The sequence below is a fragment of the Cyanistes caeruleus genome, chromosome 16 (assembly GCF_971803275.1).
Source record: "Cyanistes caeruleus chromosome 16, bCyaCae1.hap1.1, whole genome shotgun sequence".
Lineage (NCBI taxonomy): Eukaryota > Metazoa > Chordata > Aves > Passeriformes > Paridae > Cyanistes > Cyanistes caeruleus.
The window spans coordinates 9,322,096-9,344,429 of NC_141716.1; the positions used below are offsets into that span (position 1 = coordinate 9,322,096).

General features: G+C 48.9%; 1 protein-coding gene and 1 long non-coding RNA gene across 7 annotated transcripts; one reads left to right on the plus strand and one right to left on the minus strand.

Moving 5' to 3' along the window:
* Nucleotides 1–7,999: 7,999 nt before the first annotated feature.
* MANBAL (mannosidase beta like) lies at nt 8,000–16,359 on the minus strand. Of its 3 annotated transcripts, none has more exons than XM_086853258.1 (4): nt 16,270–16,354; nt 14,804–14,852; nt 12,930–13,121; nt 8,000–10,416 (listed from the first exon to the last, which is right to left on the minus strand). In XM_086853258.1, exons 3-4 carry the CDS (start codon nt 13,077–13,079, stop codon nt 10,309–10,311), a joined length of 258 nt encoding a protein of 85 aa, XP_086709384.1. In that variant the 5' UTR covers nt 13,080–13,121; nt 14,804–14,852; nt 16,270–16,354; the 3' UTR covers nt 8,000–10,308. The 3 variants fall into 3 exon arrangements, with proteins under 3 accessions (XP_086709384.1, XP_023795681.1, XP_086709385.1); XM_023939913.2 differs by lacking the exon at nt 16,270–16,354 and adding an exon at nt 14,967–15,517; XM_086853259.1 differs by lacking the exon at nt 8,000–10,416 and adding an exon at nt 10,424–12,573 and having other exon boundaries at nt 16,270–16,359.
* Nucleotides 16,360–16,405: 46 nt separating this feature from the next.
* On the plus strand, nt 16,406–22,328 carry LOC147650172 (uncharacterized). Of its 4 annotated transcripts, XR_015277082.1 has the most exons (5): nt 16,406–16,698; nt 17,494–17,629; nt 20,016–20,136; nt 21,673–22,062; nt 22,199–22,328. It is a non-coding gene; the product is annotated as an uncharacterized LOC147650172 (long non-coding RNA). The 4 variants fall into 4 exon arrangements; XR_015277083.1 differs by lacking the exon at nt 20,016–20,136 and having other exon boundaries at nt 16,411–16,698; XR_015277081.1 differs by having other exon boundaries at nt 16,458–16,698; nt 17,494–20,136.
* Nucleotides 22,329–22,334: the final 6 nt, after the last annotated feature.

A 22,334-nucleotide genomic window follows, 5' to 3' on the forward strand; every position in this document is an offset into this window, starting at 1 on the left:
GCCCCGCACCGGGCCGGGCTCAGGGCTGCGCCGGCGGCAGCAGCATCGCGCAGCGCCGCGGCCCCGGCGCGCTGGTGCCTCGCCCGCCCCCGCTCACCCCTTCTGCGGGGCGGGGGGGGCACCGCGGGGAGGGGAAAATAAAAAAAAAAAAAATTAAAAAAAAAAAAAAAAGAGAGTAATATGGCAGCAAACCGGAAACGGAGGATGGGGGAAAAGGCAGCAGCAGCCCCTCCCCTCCCTCCGTGGCTTTTTTTTTTTTCCAGGGAGAAGGCTCCGGGCAGCCGGGCTCCGCGGGGCGCGCACGGGCCAGGGGCCGCCCCCGCCGCCGGCGCTGCCGGCGCGTCCCGGCCCGCGGCGGGGGAACCGCCTGCTTGAGCCGGGGACACGCGTGGGAGCGGCGGCCGCGCTCCTCGGGGCGCGACACCCCGCGGGTGAGGGGCTGGGGGTGCTCCCACCCCAGCCCAGCGCTGCCCGCCCCGCCGGGCTGGCTTGCTGTGTTACCTGGAAGCCGGAGCTGGTAACACAAAAGTGATTTTCAGGAGGCTGAAAGCCGGCTGGGTTGCTTTATTCAACAGCCCTAACACACGGCGAATTGCAGGGGAAATGCTGTTTTGTCAGGTTCTGTTCCTGCCCATCCCCAGGAGGGACACCTCGCCTTCCCAGAGGGCTGCAACCCACATTCCCCCTTCTCTGAAGTCAGAAGGAGGCAAAACTTCAGATGGAAAAGCAGGCAAAGATAAATGTCCTGGGCCTCCCTGGGAAGCCGGGGAGCTTTGTGGGGCCCTTTGGAGGCAGCACAGGCACACAGCGGTGTCCGTGCTCCGCCGGGGCATCTCCCGTTTTTGGGTTAGCATCCCCCAGCCCCGGTGGCCCCTGAAGCCGGTGCCGGCCTCCAACACAAGGCAAAGCGGAGCTGCGGCTGTTCCTGGGGGCACAATCCCCGGCTGGCAGCATCACCCCACCAGGTGTGTGTGTGTCCCTGAGTTCCACTCGGTGCTCCTCAGCACCCTCCCGTTCCAGCAGCAGCGGGAGGTGGGAAATGCCCAGCTTTGCCCTGGCACCGAGCAGTGCCGGGGTGCACACACGGGCTCAGGGCTCAGCCGGGTGTCCCGATGCCTGCACCCAGCCCGTCGGGGCTGCCCGACCAGCTCGGCGGCGCTGGCAGCCCTCCCACCTCCCCCACCGGCGATCCATTGAAGTGTTCCCCGTCACGTTATCCTCCAGGAAGAGAGGGGATGAAGCAGTCCACTCCTTAAAGCTCCATTTAGGTCTTTTATCCGGCACGCTGGGCTGCTGGCCAGCTCCAGTGACCCTTGCATTTCCACGGCCAGCGCCACCTCTGCCATCCTTGCCCACCCCTCTGACCAACCCTGCGGCCACTCCGCGGGGGTTTTCCAAAATCCCTCCTCGCCCTGAGCAAGATCTGACTCTTCAGAAACGATTTGGGAAGTGAACAAATTTTAAAGAACTATGTGGTGGAGTTTTTCTTTCTGTTTCCCACTCCCCCCCCGCCTTTTGAGTTATTAAAAAAATATTTCCCATGACACTGGAGAAGGCCAGCGAATCCATGAGTCACCAGGAACAGGGAGTCATGCACGCGCCGATCCATCACCCGTGGCCAGCACAATGTGAGGGGCCCTTCCCTGGGAGGAGCTGTGGCTGATAAGGTCCCTCCAGCGGGGCAGGAGATGCTTTCCCTCCCTCTCGGTTCCCTCCCAGGGCTGGGCGAGGCCGGCCGGGCCCCCCGGCCACTCGTGTGTGGTCTGGGGGGCTCCGTGCCGGAGCATCCAAGCGCAGCCCGGTTCATTCTTAGCCCACCCCCTCTGCCGTTCAGCTGGCGTGGGGCTGTGCAGGGAAGGATTCTTCACGCGATGTGGGATGAAGGAATTAAGCCGGTGGTGTGGGGCAGTCCCGGGTACTGCTCTGCTCACCGGTGTGGATGTAACGGAGGGGAAAGTGGGGTCTCACCAATGCCTGGGGAGCCCCACACCTTCTCCTGCTGTGCTGCACAGGGACACAGGGACACAGGGACACAGGGACACAGGGACACAGGGACACTCCCCTGTCCCTCCCTACCCCACTCTGCAGGCCTGGGGCGCTGCCGGAGGGGAGAGCACCCCGGGGGAGTGGGGAGCTGGCTCCAGCCCCCGGCTGAGCTGGCGAGGATGACTCAGCCCCTACTGGATCCAGACTCAAATCTAAGATGCAATTATGACTTATAAATATTTGTATTTTGTTTTTCTCTTTTGCAATCAACTTCTTTTCTCCAGGCTGTCCTCCCAATCGGGGTTCCCATCTCTGGCGGTGCCAGCCCATGGCTGGAAGGCAAACACCGACAGCACTGTGCCTTTCAACACGCCAGACCGAGTCCACGACACAACCTCTTCTAAGATGATGCCAATGTGCAAATCTAAAATTACAAACAGACACTCTCTAAACCCAGACTCTTATCTTTTGGCCTCAGATGCTGGAATGTGCCCTCACAGGGCTGACATTAAACATGCAGTGCTGGGGATGCTGTGATTAAGACCATTTAAGCAACCCAGAACACCTCAGGACACTCCTGGGTCAGACATGAGGTCCAGAGCCTGACAGCCCCTGACCACCCACTTCCCTTTGCCTCCTGCCTCACTCCAAATATTTATCTTTAAGCAGTCTGATGCAAATTGCTACTTTTTTTCACCCAACCAGGGATTTCAGTCTCTCGTCCGAAACTTATTTTCTTGATATGATTCTTCACTTTTAAATAGCGCTGATAAAACCCACCCCAAAGAGAGGAAGAAGCTCACAGAAACTGAAAACCAGGTACTTTCAATTTGAACAAAAGTAGCACTGAGTATTTCCAGCGGCTCGGTTAGGACATCTTGAAATGATGCTTTAAAAAGAAATGAAGACATGCTCAGGTATTTCTGTGTTTTCTTGCTGACCTTTATGCGAGTTTCATCAGGAACAAGAAGAATGAGAGTTACTGTGGGCAGATGCTGTCATGCTCATGAGTAAGTAAATAAGTACGTGGCTCCTTCCCCTCCAGGTGTGCAGATCAAACTGCTCCACAGGGCTCCTGAAATCCTCCTGCCAGGTAAGAGAGTGCTTGTTGGGTCCAGTGTTTGATCTGAGCCCTGACCTCCCCAAAGTAACTGTGGATTTACAACAAAACATCTATTAATCTCCTGCCAGCTTTATTTTTAAGCGTCCCCTTGGCACGCGTGAATAAGTTTTGTCTATTGGATTCTCTTCCTGAGGCTGCACTTTGTTCACTGCAAGTTTCAAGCACGGTTGCAGGAATTATTACTGTTAATAATGTAATGGTTGTGTTTGAGATGCTGGACAGAGAGAGAGAGGCAGCCACGGCTCTTGCGCTGAGATTTTACGATCATTGGGCTTTACAGCCCTGCAAATAGTGAGTGTGAGATGGGAAATGATCAGCACCATCAGCCCTGTAAGGGAAGCTGCAGTTTCAAGTTCAGCAGCTGATTTACAAAGGGGGATTGACCAGAATAACCCTGCAGCACGAGCCATTTGGCAATATTTCATGCTAGAAATGCTCATTCTGGCCATTCTCTTCCACACTGAGCATCAGGGCTGCAGGAGCTGAACAGCAATCACCAGCATCCTGTAGGTTATAGGATAAAAAGGGGCAGCTGAGAACAAATTACCAGGAGGGCTCAGGACCTGTTGTGTCCCTCAGTGTGGTGACAATCTGCTGTGCAAAAGGGGCTTTTAGCCCTGGCCAGGAAGTGTCATTGCAAAATTCCCTGGGGGAAAGGGCTGTGGGGAGGGAAACCACTGACTCGGTGACATGCAAATATTTAATAAGGAGGCACTGAGTTCAACAGCTGTGGGCTGAAATTATCTGCATGGTCAATAAAGGCACAACATTTCCTGTCAGGTCTCTGACTGATAAAATATGCTTTGATATAATCTGAATTAAATATCTTGGAATAGCTCATTTGGGCAAAAATCCGACACGTTTTACTTCTTGCCTCAGCTCAGCATGAAAGCCACACACAAGATGTTGGCATGTCCCAGCATGGAAATTCAGCTTTTTGGCCAGTCTTAGTATCCATAGAAAAGAGCAATTCAGAAAAATTCAGGGAAGCTCATCCAGATGAGATTTATAGCCCTTCTCGTGGCTTGATTTGGTAGCAGAGCAGTAGAGGATGGCTGGCTGGTGCAGAGCTCTGGTAGCCACATCCAGGAGACCCTGCCCCAGGGCTGGGACGTTCCCTCCCTGCCAGCACCCAGCTGCTTGCTGGCCTGCCTGCAGCCTGAGCAGGCAGAGCCGGAGCAGACACGAGGGTGTTCCCCCTTAATCATCCAGTCTTGGTCCTTTGAGTGAGGGATGGGCAAAGGAGGCCAAAGTCTGAATCTGAGAAACTTAAACCATATGACGTTTGGATCTGAGCTCAGTTTAAAACAAGTGAGGGGGGAAGTAGGGGCGAGATCTGCTTGCAGCTTTTCTCAAGTTCTGCTCCTCCTGCCCAGGCCTGACACTGGGGGATATCTGCTTCACCAGAGGAGCCAGCACAGCATCACAAGCAGCTGCTCCGTGGGAACCACAGCCATGAGGACGCTCTCCTGCACACCCCAGCAGCTGCAGCCCAGCCCTTCGGCTACAGCGGGGGCTCTCCCAGCCATGGGCAAGAGCTGCCCTCAGGGAGCAACAGGGATGTGATCCCACAAGCTCCACACCAGCAGCACAGCTCCAGCATGGATCCTGCCTGTGCAGCCAGAGTTGAGGCACAAATAACAGCAGGAACGTCTGGAGCCGATTCCTGGAGCCGTGGGAGTGGCTTTGCCTGTGAGAGCTCGACAGTGTCTGTTGTACTCTGGACTTTGGCTGATGGCAAGGTGAATTTACAAGCTTGGGATGGCTTTTGCAGAAGCAGCAGCCAAAGGGAAGGCAGCAGGAACACGCCTTGGAGTCAGGGACAGCTGGGTCGTAGCTTGGGTGAGATATGAGATGTCTCAGGCCATTGCTGATGCCTTCCATGCACTGGGACTGGCTGAACTTGACAGGGGTGGCAGCTCAGAGGCTGGGACAGCCTCTGGCAAGAAATAGGGAGATGTCCTGAATGCAGATTTCACACAAAAGGAATCCTGTGCAAACAGGACTTCCAGTAGAGCATGGTGCTAAAGACACAGCTCCTTGCTTGGAGCTGCAGATTGAGGGAAGTGAGAGCCCTTCAACCCCTCCACCCACAGCTGAACTCCTCTCATACAAGAGACATTAACCAGGCAACAGGTGTTTTTAAAAAGCAGAGCAGATGTGACCCAAAGCAGGTTTACCTTGTACCCACCAGCCAGAAAGGCTGGACTGAAACCATGGAAGAGCCCATCAGCCTCTCTGAGGCTCCAACCCCCTGCTCTGCATCACTGAGTCCTCACCTGGACTGGCAAGCAGAGTGCAAGGGGCATCAAAGCCACACTGGCGCCTCCAGGCAGGAAATGAAACCAGGGAAGCTGGCAGGAGGGAAGTGGGCACTGCAAGAGGTTTGGGATTGCACAAGACAAATCTTGTGTGTGCTGGTGTGGAGCAGATCTGAGCGGGTGGTGTGGAGCACACGCAGCACCACAGCACTCACGCATCACGAGCTCGGAAGTGTGGTGTGATGGGTTTGGATCCTCATGGCTTTGAGGGATGATGTGCTTGGCACAGTTCTCTGGGTGTACCTGGGGCTCCCAAGGCAGGGAGAATTCCTTCCCTGGCTGTTACATCTGCTGGCTGAAAAAATCATTGCCAAAAATTACAAAGGGGCACTGTTTTCCATCCTGGATGCTCCTGCACCTGTTCCTGCTCTGTGTCAGTCCTTGATAACAGTGGGTAATGTCCACTGCCACTGGCAGGTAAAATGTGTCTCAAGGACAGAACAACTGCAGTGGACATGAGTCCACAGGCTGGAAGCAACACAAGGGGTCATGGGAGTGATTTGTAGTGACAGAAAAGCCACAAATTGGGAAGAAGCATCATGAAATGGGAAAATCAGCTGAATTTCAAGGGAGAGGCAGGAAGGTGATTTCGTTGCCCTGCAATTGTCAGCCCCAAGCAAGAGACACTTGGAGCAGCTATTGCACAGTGGCCTGGGTACCAAAAGCCAGAAAACACCCCCACAAACCACTGCTCTAAAGCCACAAACTGCCAGAGAAGAGCTGGACCTTGGACCTGCAGTGACTGTCAGCTGGAGGAGGAATGGAAACACTGATTACAGCCCACGTCTGTGGCAGGGAGAAAGGGAATGCTTCCCAAACAAATCATCCCTCATGGATGCATGAGGAAGAGGAGGGCCAGACCTCTTCCCAGTGCCAAGGCCAGCAATCAAGCTGATCATCAAACACACAACAATGCTCTGTACTCCAGCACTCTCCATTCATCATCCCATTTTCTTACTGCAGTCAGTCTCTGATGCCTCATGAGATTAATAAACAAACAACTAAATCAATACAGTCATCTCAGTCCCTGCAGGCCACAGGCTGTGAACAACACAACTCCTGCCTGAAAGAAGTGTCAGTGTGGAAGAGATGCTCCCAGGAGAGAGGTCCAGCATCCCAGCTCCAGCTGTCCAAAAATTAACACACACACACAGGGGGATGGTTGAGCATCAGATACCTGGCAAACAGATACTGAGCAGGTCCTTCCTTTCTACAGCTTCCTTATAGTCTCCTCAAGCACTGCCAGCCAGCCTGAGCCTCCCTAAACCCAGGCACTGAAGGAGTATTTTCATTCTCCATGACAAGCTGGGAAATAATCTGAGTTTATTGACTCGACAAGGGGGCTGCTCTGCAAACATCAGAGCCTGGTGGGGCCTCGGGCCTCAGGCTCTCCAGTCCTGTCGGCAGGGAAGCTCACAGAATCTCTCTGAGGCAGAGAGAGGCGTGTGTGTGAGAATGAAAGTAAATTAGGTCTGAACGAGATTAACAGGGATTTAATTGAACTATGTGAACTGGAACTCCAGTCACGAGCTACTTATTAGCCTGTCTCAAGGGATTGTGCTGGGGGAGCACAAGGATGCATTGTGAGCGTGGGACAGCTCCAGGGGACAGCTCCAGGGGACAGCCACGGCCACAGCCCTCGAGATGAGCATGGCCAGAGAGGCAGAGCTGCTTGAACGTGATCAGAAACAGGGGAAAGAACTCCCAACTCCCAGCCATGTTTCTCCAGAGCTGAGGCATGTCCTGCTGAGGGACAGGAACTCTGTGACACACACTAGCAGAGGAAATCCAGCCCTCAGCCAGCTCCTGGCTTTGGGTGGCAGAGCAAGGTGTGGCTGCAGAGGTGCTGCCTACTGGCAGGTACCTGGAGACAGACCTTTGAAAATTTCCCCTTCAATAAAATTGATTTAATGAGGTCCTCAGCTCCCTGTGGGATGTTAATTACAAAACAGCCTGAAGAAAAGTGCTTGGGAATTAAAGGAGTTGCCACACTAGTCCTTTCTGTTTTGGTTTTCTGGTGAGAGAACCAGCAGACACTTGCCAGAGCTTGGCTACCAAGAACCAACAAACACTTGCCAGAGCTTGGCTACCATATTGTTCTCATTGCAGCCAAGAAGGGCCACCAGATAGCCCCATACTCCAGCCATGCAAACCTGGGCTCCTGAAAATCCCTTTTACCAGCCTACTGAATCCCCATTTAATCCCCTGCTTGTGTTATTAACAAATGATGCCTTTACTAGGGCTACCTTCATGGGGGCTCTCAGAGCCAAAAACCTCTCATGGGGGGCAAATTGATTTAGTCACTGCATGGTTTTCTCCTTCCTTCCAGGAAGGTGAAATGGTGTTGAGAGACAGTTTGCTACTTCCAAGCAAACACAGATACAGATGCACACATGCCTGACAGTATTAACTAACCAATTTCTCACAGATTAAAGGATCTGAAAGGATTTCCCTTAATGGATCATTTTCATGAATAGGTTATTTATGTCCCTGTGTTCCTATAGTCTGGGAGTTCTGGCAGCTTTCACAGTTAATGTGAGGGAACAGGCAGCAAAACTTTAAACACAGATTTCCTTTTAAAAAAAAAATTCAGATGGTATTTATTACACATTTCAAGATAAAGTAAAATACATGGGTTATTGGTAATCTCTACATACTCTAAGTTCAGCAAACAAGAGCATTCAAATAGGTATAAAGCTGTCAGGAGCAGACTGGGGAATTTATCTTCATCCTTCTTCCCCCAACAAAACCAAACCCCAACATCCATGATTTCTACTGAGCAATGAGTGAGCGAGCTGGAGGTGAACATTGATGGAGTAGCTGCTATTTCAGCTAACAGCTACACAGTGCCCACTGCTAACTGGTTCTGAGCTGCAGAAGTGACTCTGTATTTTGGATAATGTGTGATTCCATTAAAGCACTAACCCCCTGCTTTAGGTAACCTGCAGAAAACTGGAATTTACATAAAACCATTCTCATGCATTCAAATGGAAAGAGTGATCTGCAGTACCTACTCAGGGCTTTTCTTTGCCCTGCAGATTAGAGACAGAGCACAGGTCCATCATGGAAACTCATGGCACAACACTGTTCTTTGTTATTTGTGTGGGAACTTTTTGTAATACTTCTTTGTACTAAGAACTTAAAGCAACTTTAGAGTGCTTATATCTCCTATGCTTTGTTCTGTCCTCCTGGTACTGCCTTCATGTAGCTCCAAAAAAAATAAAATATTAAAAAGCAGAATTTAAAGCAGAGCTCCAAGATGGATTTTGAGAAGTAGAGCTTGGTGCCAGCATTCTGGCTAAGAGCATCAGAGAGCCTGGAGCAAAGTCAGAGTCACACTGGTACTGGGATCCATCTGTCACCCCAACCAAAAGCAAGAGTGAGCAGAGGACGTGGCTGTTCTCAGCACTGACGGTTTCTGTAAACGTGTCGTTCACCTGCTGTTACAGAACACACACCTGGGCTCACCAGGCACTTGTGACTCGAGGATGGGAGTCTGTGTATGCAAAGAGGATCATAGACTTGCAGCCCTGCCAGGGAGAACCCTTCCTTCAAAGCTGCTCTGAACCCTGGGTGCGCCTCAGAGAGCAGGTTCTCCTCCCATTGACTCACTCCTGATCAAACAAACCAAGATGTGAGCTGGCATCTGGAAGCTCGAGCTGCTCTAGAGACTCTGTGGCTACGTCACCACCTATCTCCTTCCAGTCCTGTCTAGCCATATTTAAATCCAGTCCTGGATTGTCCCTGGGCCTGGAGAGCCAGAGCCTGAAGGAACACAGTGTCTGTCTCCTGCCATGCAGCCATGGTACACAGCTGGCCTGCCACCCCTTGGGTCTTAAAATACCACATCTCCTCAGGCTGAGAACGTATTCTTCCTCAGGAGGAATTCAGCCAGAGGAGATGGAGCAGACTGTGGCAGGGAAGGCTGGGAGGGAATTTGCAAGTGCAATGATCCCCAGCTGTGTTGAAAGAGGGCCCATGGTCAGGGATCAGCCAGCTGGCAGAAGGGGTTTATCCACAGCACAGTGAGGCAGTGCTGATATGCCACCACTGCACCATCCCCAGACTCCCACCTCAGCAGCTCTTCCCCAGCACACAGTGCCTGGTCTTCCCAAGCTTCCAAGAACAACTCCACTAGCACACGCATTAAATTCTGCACCTTCCAGAGTAAAATTGTTTCCTGATTCTTGTAGGCATTACAATCCCCACCACAGCCTCAGTTCCCTGAAATGTAGGTGCTTTCAAAGGTGGGAAGAGAAAGGAAGAGTGCATGGGTGGGGAACAAGAGACAGCGACGCTGGGGAAATGAAAGCTTTCATCTGCAGCAGTCTGGAATCTGGTGAGTTATTACCTAAAGAATTAAAGAATATGACAAAGGCATTATGATTAAGCCATAAAATATAGCTATGTATTTCAGACTAGATGACAACAGAGATGAATACAAAGCTGTGTAGTGTGGGATTCTTGATCCATTTGATCCTTCTTCCTTCAAAAAACACAACACAAACCAGTATCCAAAGTGGCAAACCCACGCTCCATTTTGCACAGGGACTTTACTACAAACCCCAGCTAGCATGGAGGAGACAGGCCAGCAGCCCTCTCTACCCACCAGAACTGGAGTAAGTCACTTTAATAGTGACTGACACATTAATCAAGTCAAATGAAGTCCTGAACATGAGAAGTTCTCTTTGCTTGTAAGAAATCTATGGCAGAACCCCAACCCTTCCATTCTTCTAAGTTTCTTCTCCCTTGCCCCTGAAAAGTAAAAGATGGCAATGCCAGAAAACCATTAACAGAGTTAGTTGCCTTTGATGTTGTCTCTGAGGAATCATGATTATAAGTGGTTATTTGGTCTTTGGAGGCTCATCAGTCACACCTCTATCGTTTCTTTTTGGTTTCCTTCTTAGGTTTCTTGCTTATCTGTGGAGCAGTTGCCTTTGGCTTCTTCACCATGTCTGAATTCTTAGGCTCAAAACTGTCCGAGTCCTGCAAGAATTGATTAAGAAACAGTCAGTAACTATTTTTTTACCATTTGCTAACAGGTTGCTTTGGGGACTCAAGTATAAGTCTGAGGAAACAAGTGCTGAGTATCTCTGTTGGAACACACTAATGTCAAACTGAGGCCACATTTAATGAGACTCAAGCAGCATCATCTCTACTCCTTCTGCATGTGCTTTTTGATGAGTGTGAGTTTCTGCACAGAAACAGCTTGTTGCCATTAAAAGCTTAAGTATCTAAAACAGGCTTTGGAGAAGAAAAACTTTGAAGGCAAGAAGAAAATCAACACTAAATGAAAACTATTTGAATTAGGAAAAGATAACATATAATCACCAGGGTGCATGGAAACAGTCAGCAGGCATTTCTGCCAAACATTAATCACTATCATGTGCAAGACAAAAAAATATTCCCCAAAGGAGCAGTAAGAATATAAAGATCAGAGCCTCTAAACCAAGCCCAAAATCCAAGGAGGGAATTGCAGGCAAAGCTTTCTCAACCTGGACTAACAGAATGCTGAGATGTGATGCTTGTTTCCTTCAGAGGGGATGAGAGATAATATTGCAGACATGGGAAATAAAATCTAGTTATCCTGTGAAAACACAAGGGAACTGCGCCAGTCTCCTCTGAGAAAGAACACACATGCAGATTGCCTCCTTTCATTAAATGCATTTGAGTATAAATATTGCTTTAGCATCTTGGGTTCTCTCAGCCTGAGTGTGCCAACTGGAAAAGGACACACAAAAAATGGCTGAGCAAGACGTGTGATTTCCAAGCTTCCAAGCCAGAACTCCAGATAATGGAGGGGGAGGCAGCATCTGACAGTGTCCTTTTAATCAAAGAGCTTGGTTCAAACGTCTCTCAAGTTACTGGGCTATTAAATCTCACATCTGTGTGGCTTTCCAAGGAAGGAGACTTGGCTGGCTCTCCAAAGGCTGTGAGCAGTGCACAGGGAGCTGGTTATTACTCAGGGATGCAGAATGCTGCTGCCATAAAGTGAGCACTGCTGCCTTCTAATGTCCAAACCAAGGTAGACTTCAAAGTTTGAGACTCCTAAACAGCAAAGTTCCCCAACATCCTACCCAGACTCAAACATTATTCTCAAGATCTGGAGGGGTTAGCCTGTGGTATTTATGGTCTTGTAAACAAGTTATATATGGACAGCACATCAAGAGGACAGTTCATATATGGAGAAAATAAAAACTAGAGTATGCAAACAACAAGGCATACTACAAATGTAATCAGTAAAAGGTCCTTGAGCCTTATAATTTTAATTGGGGGCTGGTCTCCAGTCTCTCACTCCAGACAGAAGCTCTCACTCTTTTCAACTTTCAAAAATGGGGTTACTTGGTATTTCTCAAAAATGTACTGGGGAAATGATGAACTCTGACAGACAGGTGCTGGTGGCTGCAGAATAACAGTGCAAAGGTTGGACTTGATGATCCTGGAGGTCTTTTCCAACCTGATGATTATAAGAGTCTAAGACTTGCAATGCCACTGCATGGGATCCAGCAACTGCTTGTTCATCTCCCTGCTGGGAGCTGCAGCTCCTGTGGCAGGACAAGCAGGAGGGAGCATGACCCATGGCAGGACAGCACCACATCACACCAGCAGTTAAAGGTGGAAAAATTGGGTCATGAACTTTATCCTTCACTCTGTAACTCATCCTGAGGCACTCCCTTCCCCCAACAGGTTGAAAATTTCCATGCTTCCTCTGCACAGGAGGGAGCAAATATGGAAATAAAGAGTCTGAAAACAAAACTCCCCATGCTGAGTTGTTACTGAAAATATACTATATGCCTTCAGACAACATCTGTATCAAAGCACCAAACTTGCAGCCTGATGACCTTGCAGCACTGTCCCCAGCACCAAAGACATTTTTCTGTTTAATGAAAAAATCCAGGGAGATGCAGGACATCCCTCAATCTAGAGGAACAGCTCACCTCAACCTTTTCTTTTCACATTCTCCTGTTCCAACTGCATCAAAGGACCCTTGTATGTTGGATGGGATGTCAGTCCTGAAAACTGCTTTCCTCACCTTTAGGATATACAGGAAATTTCCCCTGCATCTTGCTTCCAGAAGTCACTCACAAACTTGAGCCCAGAGTCATTTCCTGAAAGGCAGGTCCTGCAAAGGGGATGCCCTGCCTGGCAATTAATGAAGCAAATCAGCAGCAGGATCACAATATTGGTTGGGACAAAGCCTTCACTTGCAGCCAGGAACTGCACATGCATTTTGCACCTTGTCAGTGCTTCAGGTTGCTTTTTTCACTGATATTATGATGGATCCTGGCTCAGATATTTGTTCCTGACTTTCCTATCTGGTGGTAAATCACAAGACAGAAGCTGAAGGTGGGAAAGCCAGAGGGAATGAAGGAGAATGAGCAAGGAAACTGTCATCAATCCCAGGGGCAGCTGTGTCTCCCTTAGCTACTCAGCATTCTCTCCCATCCTGTTTTCTCTGACTTTGCCCATTTACATCAAAGTTAAAGAGCACTACTCACTGTCCTGTGGGACTTGGACACGGGCAGGATTATGGCAAGCACACAGATCAGCTGGAAGATGGCTCCAAAGAAAAGTCCATAGCGTAGAACATTCTCCATGAACGTGGGCTCAGGGATTTCAGGTGGGGAGAAATCCAACTCTGCAGCCATTGTCAGTGTACTCTTCTCTTCTGCTGCTCTCAAGACTGGTTACTGCAAGGGGGAAAATACACAGCAATTTTTTGCATCATCGTTTCTGGTATTTCCTTTTTGTTATCCAAAAATGACAGACTCCCTCAGGGAGTTTTGAAGATACTCTTGATCTACTGGAGCAATAACAAAAAGGAAAATGAATGTTGTGTTTAATTTGGGTGTTTGTCTTTTTTTGCCTACAAAAAAAGCCCTCAACTCTTGGTATTGGGCCATTTGTGGGTGAGGAGCAGACAGACAAAATATGAACCATGTTCATGAAAAAATAACGGAAAAGCTTAGTAAGCAAAAATACATTTCTTCCTTAAGTTGATCACACATGTAATGTGATTACTATTTATTTTTACTTATATTGTCTATGTGGTCACAGCCTTCTTGTTTTAGATGCTGTACAAACACAACTGTTAAACCACACAGAAGCAGAGCTGTTGAAGGCAGAGGAATGAGTTTATGTGTATAAATTTAAGTGTGGCTTTAGTGGATGGTTACACTAAGCCCCATATAACTTAAAACAGTCACACAGGTAGTTTGTGGCAGAGTTAAATATTGATCTCCTGGGTCCCAAGCTTCTGAGCCATGAGACCATCCTTCCTTCTTCCCTTTATCTTTTGCTAATGGAGTTGTCAATTTATTCTATGAATGAGTAATGGCTTTTTACAACGAGGGAGAATTCTCCTGCCACGATTGCTAGAGTGTGCCTCAGGAAGTCCCCAAAGGGAAATCCAATTAGTCTGAGATGCCATCACACTCAGCTGTGATTACTGCCCCACTCAGTTTTCCTGACCTGGATGATCCCAGTGTGCATTCCCTGCATCAGCATTGCTCACTGATAGCTACAGCTCTGTACCACTAAAGCTTGGGTGTGACTGAGTTTGTACACCGAGTTTGCCTCCTAGAAATGATCTTCAAAACAGGCTCTGCATTTCCCAGGCTGGGAGGAGATTGTTACAATCTGCAGATGTGACCAAGGCCAGAAGGGTGGTAAATGTGGCGTGTAATTCCAGTAAAGTTATAGTTGATAAATTTGAGAATCAACTCAATGCCATTGCACAAGAGGCAACTATCACTTGGTGACATACTAAAAGAAGAGTGATTTATATTACAAAAATTAATTATTTAGTTTTCATTCAGCTGAAGTACAGAATGTTATTTTGAATTTTAAGACAGGAAAACATTTCCAACTGCACAGACTGCCAGCCACTGAAATAGAGAGTGTGGAATCCCTGCTACGGGTGATTCAGAAGAGCAGATCAGATAAGCACTGGCCAGGGGTGAGGTGTGGCCATATATAATTCTGCCTTTGAACCAGGAGATAAGAACATTTGACCTCTTTAGGTCTTGTCCAGGTCTGTACTTCAGTGAAAGAAAATGTTTTAAATTCTGATTTAAACTCAGTCAGCAAGGGCTGTGTGGGACCTGTACCTGAAGTCAGGACACACACTGATCCACTCAGGCTCAGCCAGTCCTAAAGGCTGTGAACAAAGCCTGGACACATGTGGCTCATCCCAATTGCTTTTGCCTTTTAAATCACCCCCTCTCCCAACCCACTAAGGCAGCAGCTCCTAAGCAAGAAACAGAATCACCTCTGAGTTGCATTTATCTCATCTGGATATCTTTTGAAAACATTATTGTTGCCTGCCCCTGTCCTCAAACACAGCAGGGAGAGATGTTCCTTTGTTCCTCACCTGGAGTTTTCTCGGGACAAACTCCTATTGATAATCTCAATTCACACACCTGAAACACAACACAGAGAGATCAACAAGAAAAGGAAACAGATATAAGGAAAACAAAAAAATATCTGTTCCCATCTTCTACAGATTTCCCCTCCTTTGCCCTTTTCTAGCTTACCTCCCCTGAGGGCCTTAGTACTTCTCTAACAAATCCAGGTGATGTGGCCAGCACCAAGAGCTCTCTTGCAGGCTGGCAGAAGCTGCCACCATCATTTGAAGGAATATCCCATGAAATATATTCAGAGAAGACCTGGCATTGTGCTCCAACTAATTACAGCATCATCCTTGCTTCCTCAGGCAACCCACACCCGGGCCATTGGTTTTCCTGCCCTCAGTGGAGCCAAGTTCTGAGCAAAATTCCTCAGTTTTAAAGAACTCCAGTGGTTCACACAATGCCCAAAGCCTCTGCCTCACACCTAAGCCAACAGGTCCCTGGGTGATGGAGCCTTCCTCCCTGTTCCCAAGAAGCTCAGTTTCACCACTTACTCCTTGGATAACATCTCTTCTCCACAGGTTGTCAACTGCTTTTCTCCTTAGACCACCTCACCACGCCCACACCTAAAGTAGTTCTTAAATTGCATTTGAAGATCAATACTCCTATGTCAGACCCTGAGAGAAAGCTGCCCTTGACCCCTCCAGCTTATTCATGAGGTCTGATACCCAATGAATAAGGTGGAGGAGTGGGAGGCTCCCTCCCCTCCCCACAGGACCAGCCAGGGGCTCCTCGGGACTGCAGCTCCTGCTTTGCTCAGTGACAGCACCGAAGAGGTTGTGTCTATTCCTCGTGCCTCAGGACCAGGCCCTGGGATAAATAACATATTTCCAGGCTCAGGGCCATGCACCAGCCAGCAGAGACTCAAGCCTCTCTTCCTGCTGCACTGTGTTTCCCAGCTGACATCCTCAACACCCGGCACTACGTAAATAATTGGGAGGACAAAGCCATGGAAACAGCTCAAATAATATATATTGGTTTCTTTTTGGGGTGGAAATAAAGCGCAATGAAAGATTCCGTCAAAGGACGAGGCAAAAAACGCTTAAGCTGGAATTTTTCAGTGGTTTAGCAGGTGTCGGGAGCAGCCCGGGCAGTTTCTGCTGGCTGTTCCTATGGGCACGGCTGAACCCAGGGCCATCAGCGCGGCCGAGGAGCCCGGCTGTGGGCCAAGGGCCCGGGGGCCGGCCAGCCGTGCCCGGGCTGTGGGAGAAGCAGCTGTGCAGCCCCAGGGCGGGGACACCGGCGTCCTCCTCCCTCCATCCCTCCCGGGCCTCCGTCCATCCCGGGCCCGCCCTCGCGGTGCCGCCCGGCCTCGGCAGGACCAGCGAGGCCCCCCTGGCTCTGCACTCGCCTCCCGGGGCGGTGCTGAAGCCACCGCTGCCCCTGGCCAGCGCCCCTTGCCCGCAGAACCCTGCACGGCCCCGCTCACCGCCCGCTCCGCTCCGCTCCCTGGCCGCGCCGCCCCGGAAGTGCTTCCCGCCCGTGGAACCACTTCCGGTGGCAGCCCGGCCACCTTCCTTGGCAACCGGCCTTAGCAACCGGCCTTGGCAACCGGCCTTGGCAACCGGCCTTGGAAACCGGCCTTGGCAACCGGCCTTAGCAACCGGCCCAGAAACCACCCCTGGAAACTGTCCATAGCAACTGCCCTGGCAACTATCCCAGCAACTGTCCCTAGCAACCACCCTGGCAACCATCCCAGCAACCATCCCAGCAACTGTCCCTAGCAACCACCCCAGCAACCATCCCAGCAACCATCCCTGGAAACCATCTCTAGCAACTGCCCCTGGCAACCACCCCTGGCAACCACCCCTGTGGGTGCCAACCCCCTGGTGGGTCACAGAATCCCTGAATCAATAAGGTTGGAAAAGATCCCTGAGGCCACCAAGTCCAACCTGTGACCCAACACCAGTTTGTCAACAAAACCAGAGCCCTAAGTGCTGTGTCCAGTCTTTGCTGAAACAGCTCCAGGGATGGTGTCTCCACCACATCCCAGGGCAGCCCATTCCAATGTCTAATTACCCTTTCTGTGAAGAAATTCCTTCTAATGTCCAACCTAAACCTCCCCTGGTGCTGGTTAAGCTATGTCCTCTCATCCTGGCTGGGTGCAGAAGCACCCCAGGCCTTTACACCTCAGGCTTAACGTATTCACCCCTTAATCCCTGGGAGTGTTTTAATCCCACCATCAATTATGTGGCCTTTCAGACCTGGTGGGTTTTCCTCTGCTCCCTTGACATACTCTGGCAGCAACCATTAAGATATGCTTCTGGCTTTGCTCTTAACAGGGTCTTTATTTTTAATGTTCTGTCCAGTTTCCAGCTCTGAACTGGAGATAAGATGGCCTAAAAAGGGGGAAATGGCTTGGGCTCTCATTTGCTCATTTGTGGCATTTAAAGAATCTGATTTGTTTTGCCCTTTTCCTAACCCTAAACTATCAGAAGTGCCAGGCTGGTTTTCTGTAGAGCTTTATTACCAGAGAGCTTAAATGTTTTGGAGAAAATCTAATACATTACTTATCTACTGAGGAAGTAGGGTATGGCATTTGTAATAAAAGGATTTTCTAGGCTGTTACTGAGCATTTGAATTAAGTGGATATTAATGATAACAATGTCAAAGATTTTTAGCAATTGGATTAGAAATCTTTAATGTTTTTTAGTGCAGAAGATATTACAGACAACTGGAGAACACTGCTGGATGAGTGGCAGAAGCCAGAGACACTTATACACAGAAATTCTTCTGGCATTATAATCCTAAGAGAAAATTACTCTTAAATGGAGCTTCCCCTGCCCCTGGTGAGCAACTAAGGGATAATTCCAGAGCTCAGGAAAGCAGTAAATTCTGCCCTTTCACCTTATTACCTCCCAAACTCTGAATTTTTAGGATGAAAAAAAAAACCTCACTGAAGAGGAAGAAATAATTATTGAAAATGTCAGGAAGGATCTTATCAGGATGGATTAACAGACAGATTAAATTCTTCCAAGTATTACCAGTACACTGAATATGCTGGTGCTGCTGTCCACACACCTCACAGGCTCCGGTCCTCAGAGATGGAGTTTGCAGCCAAAGGGGAAAAGACACTCCTTATTGCCTATTTTATTCTTTTTCTTCTCTCCCCAACAGAAACAGCACTACTCACTCCAAGTAGAATTAGGCAGGTGAAATGTGCAGTTTTCAGGCAGCTCCTGCCCCTTCTCTCCCTCTCTATTTCACCCCAAGGCCACCAAACCCTCCAGGCCAGGTCAGGAGTGCCCCAGCCTGGGAGCCACAAGCAGGTGGTGCCATCAGCCCACTGTGGCTCCCCACCTTCCAGCAGCATCACCCTGACCCACTCCTTGCACCTGACTGGGAAATGACAAAAAAAAAATGAAGTGATTTATTAAAAAAAAAAAGGGAAGGTTTTCCCAAAGCCTACCGGGTGCAAACAGGTTTCAAAGCTAAAATGGATTCAACAAGTGGACATGGCAATTTTATCAGCACTCTAAGTAGGGACAATGCTCAGGCAAGAAGTCTTTCTCCAAATCCAAACAATCCTTGGCTTTTCTTAGTCCTTTCTGCATCTCTTTGTGTTATTTCCCACTTGTCTTTGCAGTGAAAGCTCTTTATTACCACTCACTGTACGTGTGATCCTTGTGCTCCAAGGTCTTGTCATCCTTAGGCTGCACATTCGTATTCAGCCAGGCAAAAAATTACAACTGTTCTTATTTCTCATCCCTTTCTGGAAACACAGCCCCTCTCCATAAACCACATTTTGCCTTCTCGATGCCAGTAACATCTCACTCTTATTCTGGTTTTTATCAGAGGCTTTTCAAAGGATTAAAGCTGCCTCTCCCTGTTCACTGATTCTGGCTGAAACCTGCTGTGTAACCTTCTAGCCAAGGCTCCTTTCCAAACTGAAATGAGAGTGATAAGACCAAAGATGAGCTCCTTAATTACTGACATTCACTGCTGGCATCTCAGCTCTGTCTGCCAGGGTTGGAGGAGGATGAAGATGGTATTTAGAGAGCCAGAAATTCAGGAATCAGTAACTCTCAAGCCTACAGCTGAGTGTAACGTGCTGATGCCTGGCTGAAACTCTTGGCAGTTCACTTGGGCGATGCTGAAATGCTCCAGAGCTCTGCTAGGAAATAAACAGAGGCAGACAGGTACAGGCTCTATAAATGGATCCCACCTGCAGAGCCCATGGGCCTCCTGACAGATGCACATCCCACAGGCTGCTGCCATTTGCTCTATTCTACAGCCTCAGGGATAGTTAATGTTTGAAGATTAAGTAGGCTTTTCAGGCAGGCTTTTAACACCATGACACAGTCCTTCCTGACAGCACTTCTTTGCACATTTTGAATTTCTGGTTTATTTTGTCTGTTTTTAATCTGATCTCCTGCTTCAGACTCATTCTCAGCGTGCAAACAGTGCTCTCATGCAGAATGTCTCCTTCCTTGAGATTATTTTGATAAATGTTTGTACTCAGATTCCTACCAATTTGAATTCCTCCAGGGAAAATTCTCCTCAGGAAATATATTGATGTTCAAAGGGTTGAGTCTGGAGGATCTGAAGATCCAAGTCTCAACACTTTATCCTTCCAAGAAGAAGAAACCAAGTCTTGTATGATTTTCTAATGGCAAGTCTCACCACACCCGCTGGGTTGGAGTTTTGGTGTTTTTTGCTTTTTCCTTAGAAGGAACTGGTAGCACAGGCTAAATCTTGTCTTTCTCATCTCAGTTTAGTTTGCTTGCCTTCCACAGAAATTACTGGATTTTTACAAGGAGCTTAGAAATGAAAATTAATTTGAACACAGCAGTAATGAACGCTGCAATTAAATGATTATGAATTTATTATAATGTGTCCAGATTCTGCCACTTGGGATAAGATACTGAAACCCAAATGGGCTCCATCCTACCTCTATGGTGGCAAACCCAGGCAAAACCCCATAACTTTTAGTCTTAGGTAGTTCTGTTTGATTCACCATTAGGGCATTTGCCACAAGTTAGTCGCCACCCCAGCTCTCACTCAAGTGAAAACAAACCAGAGGGAGCAGCTCTGTCCCCAGGGCTCTCCTGGAAGCAGTAGAGGGTGGAGAAGCCACCCTGTGTGACATTTTGGAGAAGTGCAGAAAAGCTTTTGACAGCTGAGAACACAGGATGGTTTTTTGCCATTTGATGAGTTACTTCTGACTGTCACTAGGTTCAACCCCACGAGGCTGAGCCCCATTTCACATGCTGCTCAGCTCATCTGAAGCTGTTATGTCGTGCACCTGGAACAGTCTGGGGTGATTTTTTAAAGCCTGGCACGGAGACCAAGGGAGGTAAAGCTGAGAGGAAATCAATACCTGGAAATTGCTTCAGGATCCTAACTCTGTGTCCTTTGTCAGCGAAGGATTGGCACTGTAATAAGAGTAGCTGGAGTGAGATTCTTCACCCAGAGGCAGTGGGGAGGGTGGACCTGCTTGGATGTGATTCCAAAATCTGGCAGCTCCAGATGCTGAGGGTGCCTGTGGCAGCTCGTAGCTGGCTGTAGATTCCATCAGGCTTGCACTGGTGTGGGCTTGGCTTTAGAGGACAAACTGAGAGCTACCCACTGCTCATTGCTAATGTGGAGATCTGTGGGAGGTACTGAGTGTTGCAGACCTCTGGTTTGGGAGCCAGTGGATGCTGCCACAGCACTTGCTGTGGCAGGGAGGAGAGATGGGGAGAAACTGGGAAGGTTCTAGGGACAAACTAAGAGATACTCTAAAAAAAAAAATCTGTTCATTTTGCAAATCAAATTTGTCATCTGTTGTGCCAAATCGTTATTGATACTAGCTGTAAAGTGAAATTCCTCTGAGGAATGTTGTCACACAGGCAGTATGTTTAGACTTTGAATGCCACTGATACCCTGGGGGCAGCTCTGGGGCTGTGGGGAGCACAGACCTACAGCCAGAGCCCCCTTGGCATGTGCAGAGCTTTACATGTGTGACAGCCCTACTGAAAAAATGACCATGAGAACAGAGCCCACCACTGCCAGCTCAAACACACACTGCAACACCAACAGGGATGGATGCAAAACTGGCTCCAAACAACTCTGGGTCCTGTCAGTCCGTAGCATCTTCATCCAGGCAGCAGCGAGGATCACAGACATTTCTGCTGCAGAAGCAGCTGCATGAACCAGAGGGAGAACCTGTGGAGCCTGGTGGAGAAGCTCCAAAAATGACCTTTCTGGGTCCTGGGAAGACAGGAAGGTTTTGACTGAAGCTGGGACAGGAAATCCCAGCGGCAGAAATGCTGCTCTATTTATGCTATTGCAGAACTCCTAAGCTGGGTGCACCCAACAGAGCCCCAAGGGTTTTTAGAAATTTCTGCTGCCTCTTGCAATTAACCCAAAGCCATTGTTGTGGATCTTGCTGGGTCCAGCTGTGCATGGCAGGAAACCAATCTAGACAGCACAAGGAAAACCCTGTCATGATGGAACTTTATAGAGCCCTCTGTGAAAGCAGCTCACTTGAGATATGAGCACAGATCACAGCCCTCCTAACCCAAGCTGGGCATCAGGGAGCTATAAATAAGTCAATCATAGACTGATTCTCCTTGATCAGATAAATATTGCCTGGTATCATATGCAGCTCTGTGTAAGGCAAGGGGCCAGCTGGATGGAGAATGAGCTCAGGACCAGGCTATAAGGCAATACCTTGAAATAGCGCTGATTCTCAGCTGGTTTAACAGCATGATCTGATTCATCTGCTCAGCCAGTGCAGCACCAAGACAATGAAAGAAAAATAAGTCATGCTGAAAAATTAGTGCAACCAGCCTCACACATGAGAGAACACAAACAGATTCAGAAAAGCTGACCAAAAATCCCTTTCCAGTTGGCAGGGACCACGTGCAGCTGTGCACACCAGGACAAGGATTTTGGAAAACCTGCTCTGTGCCACCCAGAGATCCCCATCTGCAGTGTCTCCAGTGGATAACACAGATGATATACCTGCCTGATTTGCAAGAAGCAATGAGAGGCAATAACAGACCATCACTGGGATGCTTCTGACCCCTTGCACACACAGGCACCCCCATGTCCTCCAGCTGCACCATCCTCCCTACAATCCCTCTCTGCCAGCAATAGCTGTGATGCCACTGTGGTGCCAGGTGAAGGTATTTGGCAGCAGACAGACATGAGTCATCTCACCTACTGAAACCTTCCCATCATCGAGTCATGCAAGCCCTCAGACAGAACGGGCAGCATCCCATCAATTCTGGACATGGTAAAGTCAATATGAGAAATCTGGCAGGTGGAGCTCATGCTGACACCTCATTTTGAACTCCTCTGAACTGTCCTGGTCTTCTTGGCATGAAGGTTCTGTGTTTGTTTTAATGGGGCTCTCATAAACCTTGTTCCAGGAATGAAGAAAGCTGGCAGTGCACGCAGCACCCCAGGGAGCACCTTTTTCCAGAGCACATGGATGGAGCAGAGCTCTCCAGCTGCTTTTGTGGGCTTGGTGTGAAGCTGGGATATTTGTGAGGGTCTGAAGCGTGA